This window comes from Hippocampus bargibanti, linkage group LG03 (genome assembly GCF_051943395.1).
Source record: "Hippocampus bargibanti isolate YZ-2025 linkage group LG03, ASM5194339v1, whole genome shotgun sequence".
Classification (NCBI taxonomy): Eukaryota; Metazoa; Chordata; class Actinopteri; order Syngnathiformes; family Syngnathidae; genus Hippocampus; species Hippocampus bargibanti.
Window position 1 is genome coordinate 12,032,495 of NC_142736.1, and position 12,911 is coordinate 12,045,405.

The 12,911-nt window shown below is 45.1% G+C and overlaps 1 protein-coding gene across 1 annotated transcript in view; it reads left to right on the top strand.

Annotated features, from left to right (window-relative positions):
* The window catches only part of igdcc3 (immunoglobulin superfamily, DCC subclass, member 3), an 83,593-nt gene that overhangs the window by 35,760 nt on the left and 34,922 nt on the right, over window positions 1-12,911 (top strand). The window contains exons 3-5 of the mRNA XM_088991982.1: window positions 3,790-3,934; window positions 8,309-8,439; window positions 8,728-8,865. Coding sequence (XP_088848108.1) covers window positions 3,790-3,934; window positions 8,309-8,439; window positions 8,728-8,865 — 414 coding nt within the window. The remainder of the gene's footprint in view (window positions 1-3,789; window positions 3,935-8,308; window positions 8,440-8,727; window positions 8,866-12,911) is intronic.

Below are 12,911 nucleotides of genomic sequence, written 5' to 3' on the forward strand. Positions count from 1 at the left end.
CAAATATAAACGCTTTGACGCACATCTTTGTAGACCGAAATGTTGAAATATTTATTCTACATATTTTTACAGCATTGAAAAATGTTTAGTATAATTGCGTCATGCTTTTCCTCTTATAGAAAGCATAACAAAATAAAACATGCAATTCAATTTAAATTAAAAAAAAATGGAAAAGCTCCAGGGAGCCACGAGGGCAGTGCTAAAGAGCCACGTGTGACAACAGAGCCGCGGTTTGCCGACCTCCGCTTGAGGGTCGAGTCTGGAACTGCTTCACCTTGTGGTTGTACATGTCAGTTTTTACACTTTATAAAGGTCAAATTGCTTTGATGCAGTGATAAAGAATAATTGGGGTTTTGTTTAACTCCTAAATGCTCCTGAATGTTCTTGTCATGATCTGGTTGGTGACCAACTGGTGGCGCTGTCGGCCCCGCCTGCACCTGCACAGGTGCCGGTCGTTTCCAATCAGTCACACTCAAAAGGACACCTGGCACGACCATTCGGTGTCGGGTAATTGTTATATGTCTTTGAATGCTGTTGAACACATTGTATGCTGTTGGATGCAATCGTATGCATTGTGTGCAGTGCATGTGTTTGTTTAATCTTGGCGGACTTTTAATCTTGATTTTCTTTTGATACTTTGTATTTTTTCCATTCAGATGATTTGGATGTTTTACATTTTGTTCCTGCTGACTTTATTTTAATACAATTTCTCAAATACAGTAAAGTCTCGTTATATCGATACTCAAGGGAGTCCGAAAAAATATCGATATAACCGGGACTATCGATATATCCGATCCTGCGCCGAACTGCATTAAACAAAAGCCGCCAAAAGAGGGCAGCCAAGCGCCATATAAGAAACGGAGCTGGCCATTAGCTCCCTTTTTTTTGGGTGAGATGTTCCCCCAATGTTGCCTCAAAATGGCATATATAATTCTTTAATGATTGTAAACATGTATGCTTTAATCTTCAGAACTACAGTGTATTTGAAACATATTCATAACTGGATGTGTAACAAGAAAGCATATTATCCGAATCTGAAGCCATTGTTTGGATTCACAAGCAATGCAAGACGTCTTGGCGTGAAGTCATTTTTATTTGCATTTGAATAAAAAGTGACATCGGCTGTCCTTTAATACACAGTATGGAATGTTAATAATTTTCTAAATCATCGCGCTTCAGCAGACAAAACAAGAAACATTATTGCAAAAAACGATTGCATTCATATACAGTACAGTGGGCATGTACATAACACAACAGGGAAACTGCAACGCTTACATCTTACTGTATTATGTATACAATTTAAAAAAGTCATCAATCTTCTTCTGCTTCCCATTTTTACCTTTTAACACAAACACTTCAATCTCGTCTGCTACACACGAGCTAGCGTCTGAAAATGAAAATGGCTCTGCTACACGGGTGCTGGGCACGTAACCAAGTCACCTGACCAAGTTGACCAATGGCGCGACTGATGGCGTGACACGTAACCAAGACACGTGACCAAGTTGACCAATGGCGCGACCGATGGCGTGTCACGTGACAAAGTCACACGGCCAAGTCGACCGACCAATAGCGCGACCGATGGCGGCTCATGTGACCAAGTCGACCAATGGCGCGACCGATGGCGGCCCACGTAACAAGATACGTGACCAAGTTGACCAATGGCGCGACGGATATATCGATATAAACAACAAAAATGGCCGGCGGGGGATGAAAAGGAGCACCGTAATAACCGGATTATCGTAATAACCGGGTAGCGTACTAAACGGTACTAATTATACATAAAAAGACTAGAAATGTGCAAGGGAAATGAAAATAATATCGTAATAAGCGGTACTATCAATATAACCGATATCGATATAACGAGACTTTACTGTACAACCTCCTGCTCCCTCTTGCCTGCTTTTTGGGATCCGCACCCGTCATCACCACCGTGCAAACCGTGACAGAATTACCCGACCAACCATCGGATCCCGCAGGTAAAACGGACCCGTCTCATTTCCACCCTGTGCCTGGCAACGCTACGTCCACGTTAGCCCATGCCTCGTCGAGTTTGAATTATGTAACTCGACGAGCCGTAACGTCCACGTCAACGTCCGGCCGAGACCTCCTTCCAGGTGGCCGTCCAGGGTGACACTGGGTGTCTGGCAGTGCACGCCCACGTCCAGCCACGCTGTCGTCGTGCATGTTTGAATTGAGTCACATCCACGACGAGCCGTGCAACGTCAGCGTTCCACATAAGTCCGAGACCCCACTCATCGCTGGATCCTGAAGCGGCTAAGGACTGGTCTCATTTCCCCGGTGCCGGGCGGTTCGCGTCCACGTCAGCCCACGCCTCGTCGAGTTTGAATTGCGTCACTCGACGAGCCGTAACGTCCACGCCAACGTCCGGTCGAGACCCGTTCCCATACAGCCGTCCAGGGTGCCACTCTGCGCCTGTCAGTGCAACGTCCACGCCGCCCCATGCGTCGTCGCGTGAACGTGCGAGAGGGATCGCACTCACGCCCACGACGATCCGAGCCGCGTCTTCGTCCACCCCAGGCCGAGTGCCGTTCCCATCAGGCCGCCGCCCATCATATGCTGGAGAGGCAACGATTGCCGTCTCCATCATCGTTTCCAGGCGAGTTGGACCTTTTGGGAGACTGTTGGGACTTCTGGAAGCAGTCCCTTGAAGGGGGGGTACTGTCATGATCTGGTTGGTGACCAACTGGTGGCGCTGTCGGCCCCGCCTGCACCTGCACAGGTGCCGGTCGTTTCCAATCAGTCACACTCAAAAGGACACCTGGCACGACCATTCGGTGTCGGGTAATTGTTATATGTCTTTGAATGCTGCTGAACACATTGTATGCTGTTGGATGCAATCGTATGCATTGTGTGCAGTGCATGTGTTTGTTTAATCTTGGCGGACTTTTAATCTTGGTTTTCTTTTGATACTTTGTATTTTTTCCATTCAGATGATTTTGATGTTTTACATTTTGTTCCTGCTGACTTTATTTGAATACAATTTCTCAAATACAACCTCCTGCTCCCTCTTGCCTGCTTTTTGGGATCCGCACCCGTCATCACCACCGTGCAAACCGTGACAGTTATCAGAAAAAATATGTTTTTGCTCCAATTATTTTATCCTTAACATTAGGTTCTTGTTCATTAATATTTTCCACAGAAATAAATCTGTTGAATATTAAATAGCTAATATTAATCACAATAAAACCAACAGACATGGTCAAGCTTCGCAATGTGCATATAAAACACAAACTTAATTGGAAAACAAACAAAAACATGAAAACATCTCCGGAGGCACCGTAATGTCCAAAGTTAATTAGTTTTGTGACTCAAAATGCTTCCAAATGATCTTAATCAATTCCTTAAATTCTAATATATTTACACACACACACACACACACACACACACACACACACACACACACACACACACACACACACACACACACACACACACACACACACACACACACACACACACACACACACACACACACACGCACGGACGCACACAAACACAAACACACAATAATAAGAATAAGAAGTGAGTTTATAGTTCACTATGAATACATAAACACAAAACAAAACAAACATGCTTATTGCGGCAGTGAAAATTTGGTATGGAGGGTAGGACAAGTACCATAATCTTATTGAGCTGCTTTTTCTTTTGTTTGTTTTCCTGTTGTTTGAGAAAGTGATCTGACTTGATCCCCCGCTCCCACTTCTCTTTTAATAAATGTGAGACTATACAGTATAACCTGTAAATATGCCCTCCGTTCTTTTCTCATAGCCATGGCCGACTTCCATGTCCAACCAGAGGCAGTGCATGCTGAGGAATCTGGTGTGGCCAGATTCCAGTGCCAAATCCATGGTCTCCCAGAACCTGTTATTAGCTGGGAAAAAGACGGGCATCCTGTGGACACGAAGGATAAGAGGTCTGAATTGCAATATATTATGACACCTTAGCATTGTGCCAGGTAATTTTTAATTTCAGGGACACTAAAGTAATAAAGCTAGCTCTGGGGACGTGGAATGTCACCTCTCTTACAGGGAAGGAGCCTGAGCTGGTGCACGAGGTTGAAAAGTTCCGACTAGACATAGTTGAGCTTGCCTCCACACACAGCCTGGGTTCCGGTACCAGCCCTCTCGAGAGGGGTTGGACTCTCTTCCACTCTGGAGTTGCCCACGGTGAGAGGCGTAGAGCAGGTGTCGGCATACTTATTGCCCCCCGACTCGCCGCCTGTACATTGGGATTCACCCCAGTAGACGAAAGGGTTGCTTCCCTCCGCCTTCAGGTGGGGGGACGGGTTCTGACTGTTGTCTGTGCATATGCACCAAACAGCAGTTCAGTGTACCCATCCTTTTTGGAGACCTTAGGGGGTGTGCTGGAGAGCGCTCCCCCTGGGGACTCCCTTGTTCTGCTGGGCGATTTCAATGCTCATGTGGGCAATGACAGTGGGACCTGGAAGGGCGTGATTGGGAGGAATGGCCCCCCCGATCAGAACAGGAGTGGTGTCTTGTTATTAGACTTCTGTGCTCAACACGGATTGTCTATAACAAACACTTTATTCAAACATAAGGGTATCCATATGTGCACGTGGCACCAGGACACCCTTGGTCGCAGTTCGATGATTGACTTTATAGTTGTATCATCGGATTTGCGGCCTCATGTTTTGGACACTCGAGTGAAGAGAGGGGCGGAGCTGTCAACTGATCACCACCTGGTGTTGAGTAGGCTCCGTTGGTGGGGGAAGATGCCAGTCCGACCTGGAAGACCCAAACGTGTTGTGAGGGTTTGTTGGGAACGTCTGGCAGAATCCCCTGTCAGAAGGAGTTTCAACTCCCACCTCCGGCAGAACTATACACATGTCCCGGGGGAGGTGGGGGACATTGAGTCCGAATGGACCATGTTCCGTACCTCCCTTGCTGAGGCGGCAAATCAGAGTTGCGGCCGTAAGGTGGTTGGTGCCTGTCGTGGAGGCAATCCCCGTACTCGCTGATGGACACCAGTAGTAAGGGATGCCGTAAAGCTGAAGAAGGAGTCCTACCGGGCTTATATAGCCTGTGGGACTCCTGAGACAGCTGACACGTATCGACTAGCCAAGCGGAATGCAGCCTCTGTGGTCACCGAGGCAAAAACACGGGCATGGGAAGAGTTCGGTGAGGCCATGGAAGCCAACTTCCGGACCGCTTCGAGGAAATTCTGGTCCACCATCCGGCGTCTCGAGAGGGGAAAGCAGTGCACCACTAACACTGTGTACAGTGAGGGTGGGGCGCTGCTGACTTCGACTCGAGACATCGTGAACCGGTGGGCAGAGTACTTCGAAGACCTCCTCAACTCCACCAACACGCCTTCCTTGGAGGAAGCAGTGTCTGGGGACTCCGAGGTGGGCCCTCCGATCCTTGTGACTGAAGTCACCGAGGTGGTTAAAAAGCTCCTCGGTGGCAAGGCCCCGGGGGTGGATGAGATCCGACCGGAGTTCCTAAAGGCTCTGGATGTTGTGGGGCTGTCCTGGCTGACACGCCTCTGCAACATTGCGTGGTCATCGGGGAGAGTGCCTCTGGTTTGGCAGACCGGGGTGGTGGTCCCCCTTTTTAAAAAGGGGGACCGGAGGGTGTGTTCCAACTACAGAGGGATCACACTCCTCAGCCTCCCTGGAAAGGTCTATTCAGGGGTCCTAGACTGGCGGGTCCGTCGAAAAGTCGAGCCTCAGATTGAGGAGGAACAGTGTGGTTTTCGTCCCAGCCGCGGAACAGTGGACCAGCTCTACACCCTTAGCAGGGTCCTCGAGGGCGCATGGGAATACGCCCAACCACTCTACATGTGTTTTGTGGACTTGGAGAAAGCGTTTGACCGTGTCCCTCGCGGAGTTCTGTGGAGGGTACTTCGGGAGTATGGGGTACAGGAGCGGCTGATACGGGCCGTTCGGTCCCTATATGACCGATGTCAGAGTCTGGTTCGCATTGCCGGCAGTAAGTCGGAATCGTTTCCAGTGAGGGTTGGGCTCCACCAAGGCTGCCCTTTGTCACCGATTCTGTTCATAACCTTTATGGACAGAATTTCTAGGCGCAGCCGAAGCGTTGAAGGTTTCCGTTTTGGTAGCCTCAGTATAGCATCTCTGCTTTTTGCAGATGATGTTGTACTGTTGGGGCCTTCAAGTGGAGCTCTCCAACTCTCGCTGGAGCGTTTCGCAGCCGAATGTGAAGCGGCTGGGATGAGAATCAACACCTCCAAATCTGAGACAATGGTTCTCAGTCGGAAAAGGGTGGAGTGCCCTCTCCGGGTCGGGGAGGAAATTTTGCCTCAAGTGGAGGAGTTTAAGTATCTGGGTGTCTTGTTCACGAGTGAGGGTGAAAGGGATCGAGAGGTCGACAGGCGGATCGGTGCGGCGTCTGCCGTGATGCGGACTTTGTACCGATCTGTCGTGGTGAAGAAGGAGCTGAGCCAAAAAGCGGTCGATCTACGTCCCAACCCTCATCTATGGTCACAAGCTATGGGTTGTGTCCGAAAGAACGAGATCCCGGATGCAAGCGGCCGAAATGAGCTTTCTCCGTCGGGTGTCCGGGCTTTCCCTTAGAGATAAGGTGAGAAGCTCGGTCATCCGGGAGGGGCTCAAAGTCGAGCCGCTTCTCCTCCACATCGAGAGGAGCCAGATGAGGTGGCTCGGGCATCTGATTAGGATGCCCCCGGGAAGTCTCCCTCGCGAGGTGTTCCGGGCATGCCCCACTGGCAGGAGACCCCGGGGACGACCCAGAACACGCTGGAGAGACTATGTCTCCCAGCTGGCATGGGAACGCCTCGGGATCCGCCAGGACGAGCTGGAAGAAGTGGCTGGGGAGAGGGAAGTCTGGGTTTCCCTACTGAAGCTGCTGCCCCCGCGACCCGACCCCGGATAAGCGGCAGAAGATGGATGGATGGATGGATAAAGTAATACAAATTATGGATTCACATATGCTCAATCAGCCAGACTTCATCTGCACAAGGCAGTAATTCCCCGGCCAACTCGGAGTGCCAACAGTGGTTATAAGATCTGCCGTTAGACTCCCTTTGGGTTTGACATGCCGAGAAGTCTGAACGAGGGAGGTGTCAAGGAGTCCTCCATAACAGATACTGCAGCCAACCTAAGTGAGGAATAAGCGACTTGACTCGGAGTCCCTCCTGGCTGGTTTGGAGGTTCACCTTATAATATCTCTGGGGGTGGTGCCCACAGCTTGTATCCATAATCGTGTTCTTTGAGTCACTACCCAAAGCTCACAACTCTTGGGTGAGAATGGGAATCTAAGTGGGCTAAATAAATTGAGAGCTTGGCTGTTTGCCTGACATCTCTTTCTCTGTCTTGCGCTCTCTCTCTCTCTCTCTCTCTCTCTCTCTCTCTCTCTCTCTCTCTCTCTCTCTCTCTCTCTCTCTCTCTCTGTCACGCCCTCTCTCTCTTTTTCTCTCTTTTTGTCTCGCTCTCCTCTTCTCTTACTCTGTCTCAGTCTACCTCTCTCTCTCTCTCTTTCTTTCTCTCTTGCTCTCTTTGCACCAATCCCCCTCTCAATGTCCAACATAAAATGTGAAAAAGACCCCAAGACATGTAAGCCTTTCACATGATGAACCACAATAACAGACAAATGCACACCTCATTCGTATTTTGCGATGATCTCCTTCTTCTGCTAAACCGTAATTTTCCTTTGTGTCTTCTTTGGCTTCACACTAGCCTGTGGTGGGGTCTTTTACACTCGATAACAAACCACGTCCGCACTCAAAGAAAGGGGGTGACGAAAACTATTCCGCCAGCCCCGAGGCGCTGTTCGACCGTGTGGTTTGGTGTTCATTCACCGAAAACTAGTCTGCCAGCCACCGTGGCGGCGTGTGGTTTGGTTCGTCCTCCGAAAACTAGTTCTTCAGCAGAGACTATAATTTAATGTTCTTGAGCTGAAGCGTTCATCTGCGGAGGTATCAATGTATTTTAGATGTGTATACAGTTAAACATCCTTCCATTGTGAGCGAAAAGGCGCAATTAACCGCGCAACGTATTCTCCTCCTTGGATTGGATTAGATTGGATTGGATTGGATTGGATATGCCTTTTCCCACACACACACAGCAAAATTGCTGAATGTCATGCCCAAAAACGCTGAAAAGACGAATATATATATATATATATATATATATATATATATATATATATATATATATATATATATATATATATATATATATATATATATATATATATATATATATATATATATAGTGTAAGCAATCATTTACATATCCATCTATGCACCGATTATAGGCATCATTTATCCAAATTTTCTCTTTTAGGTACACGCTTCTGCCTACAGGGGTTCTGCAGATTACAGGAGTGCGTGAGGAGGACAGTGGAAAGTTCTTCTGTGTGGCTCATAACAGTGCAGGAGTGAAACACAGCACTGAGGCCCTCCTTTCTGTTTCAGGTTATTACATTTCACAACTTTAACAGCAGCATACTGCACACAGTCTGTTAATCTCCCTTTGAAACAACTCTTGAGTAGCTTTCTTGCATGATACAACTTTTGGGTCCCGATCCTTTGTTGTGCCTGTCACCCTTGCGGTATACTGTACTCCCAAGATCTTCTAAACCTATTGTTTATCTGTCAGATCTTAAAGATAGAGTATATTGGTCTGAGCTCCTCAGAAACCCAATTAAAGGATGCCATCCATCATCCCATTCCTATCTTCAATATCTACCCTTCTTTTTCCAGGCTCCCAGTCATCTGTTTACAAAGAGCCAATGATCCTAGTTGGGCCAGAAAATCTCACTCTCACTGTTCACCAAACTGCCATTTTGGAGTGTGTCGCGACAGGATACCCTCGCCCCATTGTGTCTTGGAGCAGGCTAGGTAATGAAAAATCATCTTGGATTACATCAAAGCGGTCTATTGTTTGTCTGTGTGTTGATGTTTTTATTATTCTGCATGTCACACATGTGCATACACACACATTCACACAATCAAATTGCCTAGTCATGCATGCTATATCTGCGTGGGAGTCTCACATCTTATGTATCCCCTCCATTGATGTTCCCACACCCACACAGCTTTGATTTCTCTATGGTTGTCTGATGTATTTAAAGAGTTCGTTCATCCATATGGTCTTGTTCCAGTGTCACATGTATTGTATCTATGATGCAATGGTACGAAGTAAGACTTAAGGGATGATCATGAAATGGCTTTTGATAACTACATGCCTCATGAGCTCCTCAGGAAACTGGGAGGAAAGAGAGGACATCTTGGAGATTAAACACTGCAGGGCTGGGACATATGCAAATGGGACCCCACATTGTAATTCTTTTCTCTCTCACAAATCAGTCTTGATCAGTTTCTCAATATGGCATTTTCCTGACCTATTATCCAAACTGATTTGCTACTCAAAATATAAACCTCACTGGGTGAAACACAATCGCATTGAGGTTCTATTCTTTGAGAATGCAAATGCAAGCACAATGGTATTTGTACATGCTTAATTACGTCAAAGAGTCTGGAATAAAAGGCATAATGGAGCTAATAGTTTCACATTATTCATTGCTTAATGCTGGAGTTTGCTTGCTACTATTCATTGTGCTCCACGACACCCTGCGAGCTCCAGCTCTTTCTTTCCTGACACTAAGTTAATTAGTTCCTGGCTGAGGGAATGGGAGAGAAAGACATTTTACAGTCAAGGAGGCAAAGGGAAGAAAGGTGCTGTTGTTTAGACAAAGCTGTACTGGTGCTTTGCAGTTCAGCGGGAGGTTGTGAATACATACCATAAACATGATAATGCATGGCGCTGAGAAAGAGTAAAGCACTGAATACTTTGCCCCAGCAGTGCTAATGTCACTGTTGAAGTGAGCTTTTTCCCCTTTACTTCAGCTTTAGATTTAGCTCCGATTCAGATGGTTGTCAGAGCCCTCAAAACACAATAACTGAGATTATAAACATCTTTATTTCATTTATGTGCTCGTTAAAACGTTGGTGGTTGATCAGTTGCAAACTAAGACATTTCCTTGTGAGAAGTAAAAATGTGTACTTTATGAAACCTGACCAAACCTAAACATTTGCTATGTACTGGTTAGTGGTTCTTAACTGGGGGTGCTCACACTCCATTGGGGTTTGAGACCGCTTTCTAGGGAATGCAATTATTCCCTTGGGGAAATTTACAATTTTTCAGGGGTAATGGTGGGGTAACTGAAAAAAGTGAACAATCAAAAAGTCATAGTGTTAATTGGCATTAGGATAGTGCTACTAATTCTTATAGCGGTAAAGTCAACAGATTATTATAATAATAAGTATGTAATATATAATATATATTATATAATACAGTATTTGTATTTATGTATTATTTATATTTTATGTAATTGTAATTTGTCAGTTATGTAAATAAAGAATTAAATACATGATGGTTTTGTTACTTACATATTATGATGATGATACCAATATTGCTTTTCATCAATTCTGGAAGGTGGTGCAAGAACTGGTTGGTGAATTGAACTGAAGGTTCAGAACCGCTGCGCTATGTTCACTTGAATGCTCCCTCTTAGTGACATACGGGCTTTTGACTGAACAAACAAACAAAAAACAAATGTGATGATGATGATTATTGGTATTATTATTTGTAGTGGTAGTAATTCTATTACTATTATAATTATAATTATTGCTATTATTATCCATCCATGCATTTTCCAGACCGCTTTATCCTCATTAGGGTGGCGAGGGGTCCTGGAGCCTATCCCAGTCGTCTTCGTGCACAATGCGAGAGAGACACTGAATTGGTTGCCAGCCAATCGCAGGGCACGCAGAGACAAATAACCATCTCCACTCACACTCACACCTAGGGACAATTTAGAGCAGGGGTATCCAAAGTCGGCCCTCGAGGGCCGCTGTCCTGCCTTTTTTCCAGCTCTACCAGGAGCAACGCACCTGATTCAAATAATCAGGACCGTTTTGATGCTGCTTCTGAGCTGACTGATGAGCTGATCATTTGAGAGCTGGAAAACAGGCAGGACAGCGGCCCTGGAGGACCGACTTTGGAAAACTCTGATTCAGAGTGTTCAATCAGCCTGCCATGCATGTTTTTGGAATGTGAGAGGAAACCGGAGGACTCAGAGAAAACCCATAGCCCGAGGAGAACATGCAAACTCCACACAGGAAGGCTGGACCGGGTCTTATACTCCTGCAATCCGCCTGCTATTATTATTATTATTATTATTATTATTATTATTATTATTATTATTATTATTATTATTAAAAAAAACGTTACTAATATCATCGATGCCAGACATTATAATGTTTACGGTATGTATCCACAGTCTCCTGCTGGACATTAGTCATTAGGACAACAGAAAGCAGAGGGGAATGTTAAAGCACAATCTTCGGGGCAAAGGTGTGGGTTTAGAAGTTACAGTGAGACCTCAACTTACGAACTTAATTGGTTCCCAGACAGAGTGTCTAAGGCGAAAAGTGTGTATCTAAAAAAAAAAAATTCCCATAGGAAACCATTAAAATGGGAATAATCCGTTCCCGGGTTTCCATAAAATATACTTTTCAACTAAATAAGCCTAAAAACTACCCACATCATACCTTATTCTATGTATAATAAATGTGCTATTGTATTGTAATGAAAGAAATACACTGCATTGTATCATAAAGTCACTTTATTTACATTTGTGATGGTCATTAATGGCTTGATGGAATGGCGTTGGAGGTCGAAGGTCAAAGGGAATTGCTGTTTGGAAAGAGAGGCGCATTACATGAGGACTGTAATTAAAGAAATAAACTGTGCTGTAAAATAAAATTTTATTTACCTTTTTGATGGTCGTTGATGGCTTATGGAAGGAGAGTCACTTTCCATAACCATCCATTGGTAACTTAACCTCTGGTGCTGTTCGGACGTGTGCTTCCGCCGAAGATCACTCCGCCACCCATGGTGGGTGTGTATTATGAAAATAGTGCTTATTATAAGGTTTAATTTTCATAAATTTGACGTTTGTAAGACGAAAAGTTTGTAAGATAAGGTGTTTGTAAGTTGAGGTCTCACTGTAGTTGGTGATGGCAGCACTGGAGCTAAAATCTGCACATCTATTCATTGCAAGTACTGTAATTATCTTATTATATAACCTTGTTTTGCATTCCCTTATGTATGTGTGACTGAACTAGCCAAAATGCGATCACTTGCATCTCGTGTATTGGTGACAAAGTCAGCTCGGGCTGACAGAACTCTAACATCTAAGTTACGGTAATATGCTTTGATTATGCAGAGAAATGCCGTCAGTCAGCATCAAAGACCCTTTACGGCAATCAGTTCCGAGTGATTTGGAGAAGTGAGGAGCGTACAATGTGAATTACTACAGCTACTTTTTGGGCGAAGAACAATGTTCTCATGTGACAATGGCGACACTGCATGCATGCTCGCCTTGCATTTCAGCATTTTTTTTCACGTATGGGGACAATATGGAAATCCAAATGCAAATAAAGCTCAGGTTTGATTTTTAAGTGTCACTTGCATTGATTTGGTTAACTCGCATTATGTGAAATGCACGAAGCAGTTTTTTTAACAATTATTATCATACTGTATACTTTATGAGACTATAAATTTTACCATGAACATTTTCACACATGTATCTTGTTTAGGTGCACAACCTCAAACCTTTGCATGAAAAGTAAGTATGCAGTACGATTATTGTTTATTGTACGGGAGACAGGCCATGCAGGAGATGGCTTGAAATGATCTATGGACTCAATAGGATGCATATTTTTTGTGCTGTCAAAAACAGCATGCTAAATTAGTCTGAAACAAAAAAAAGATCTGCAATATAGCGATTTTGCAAAAGGTGAATCGCAATATAACAAAGAGCCATTGGATATCAAAAATGAACATCGAAGGTTGCACACAAAGCCTCATAGTGTGTGCT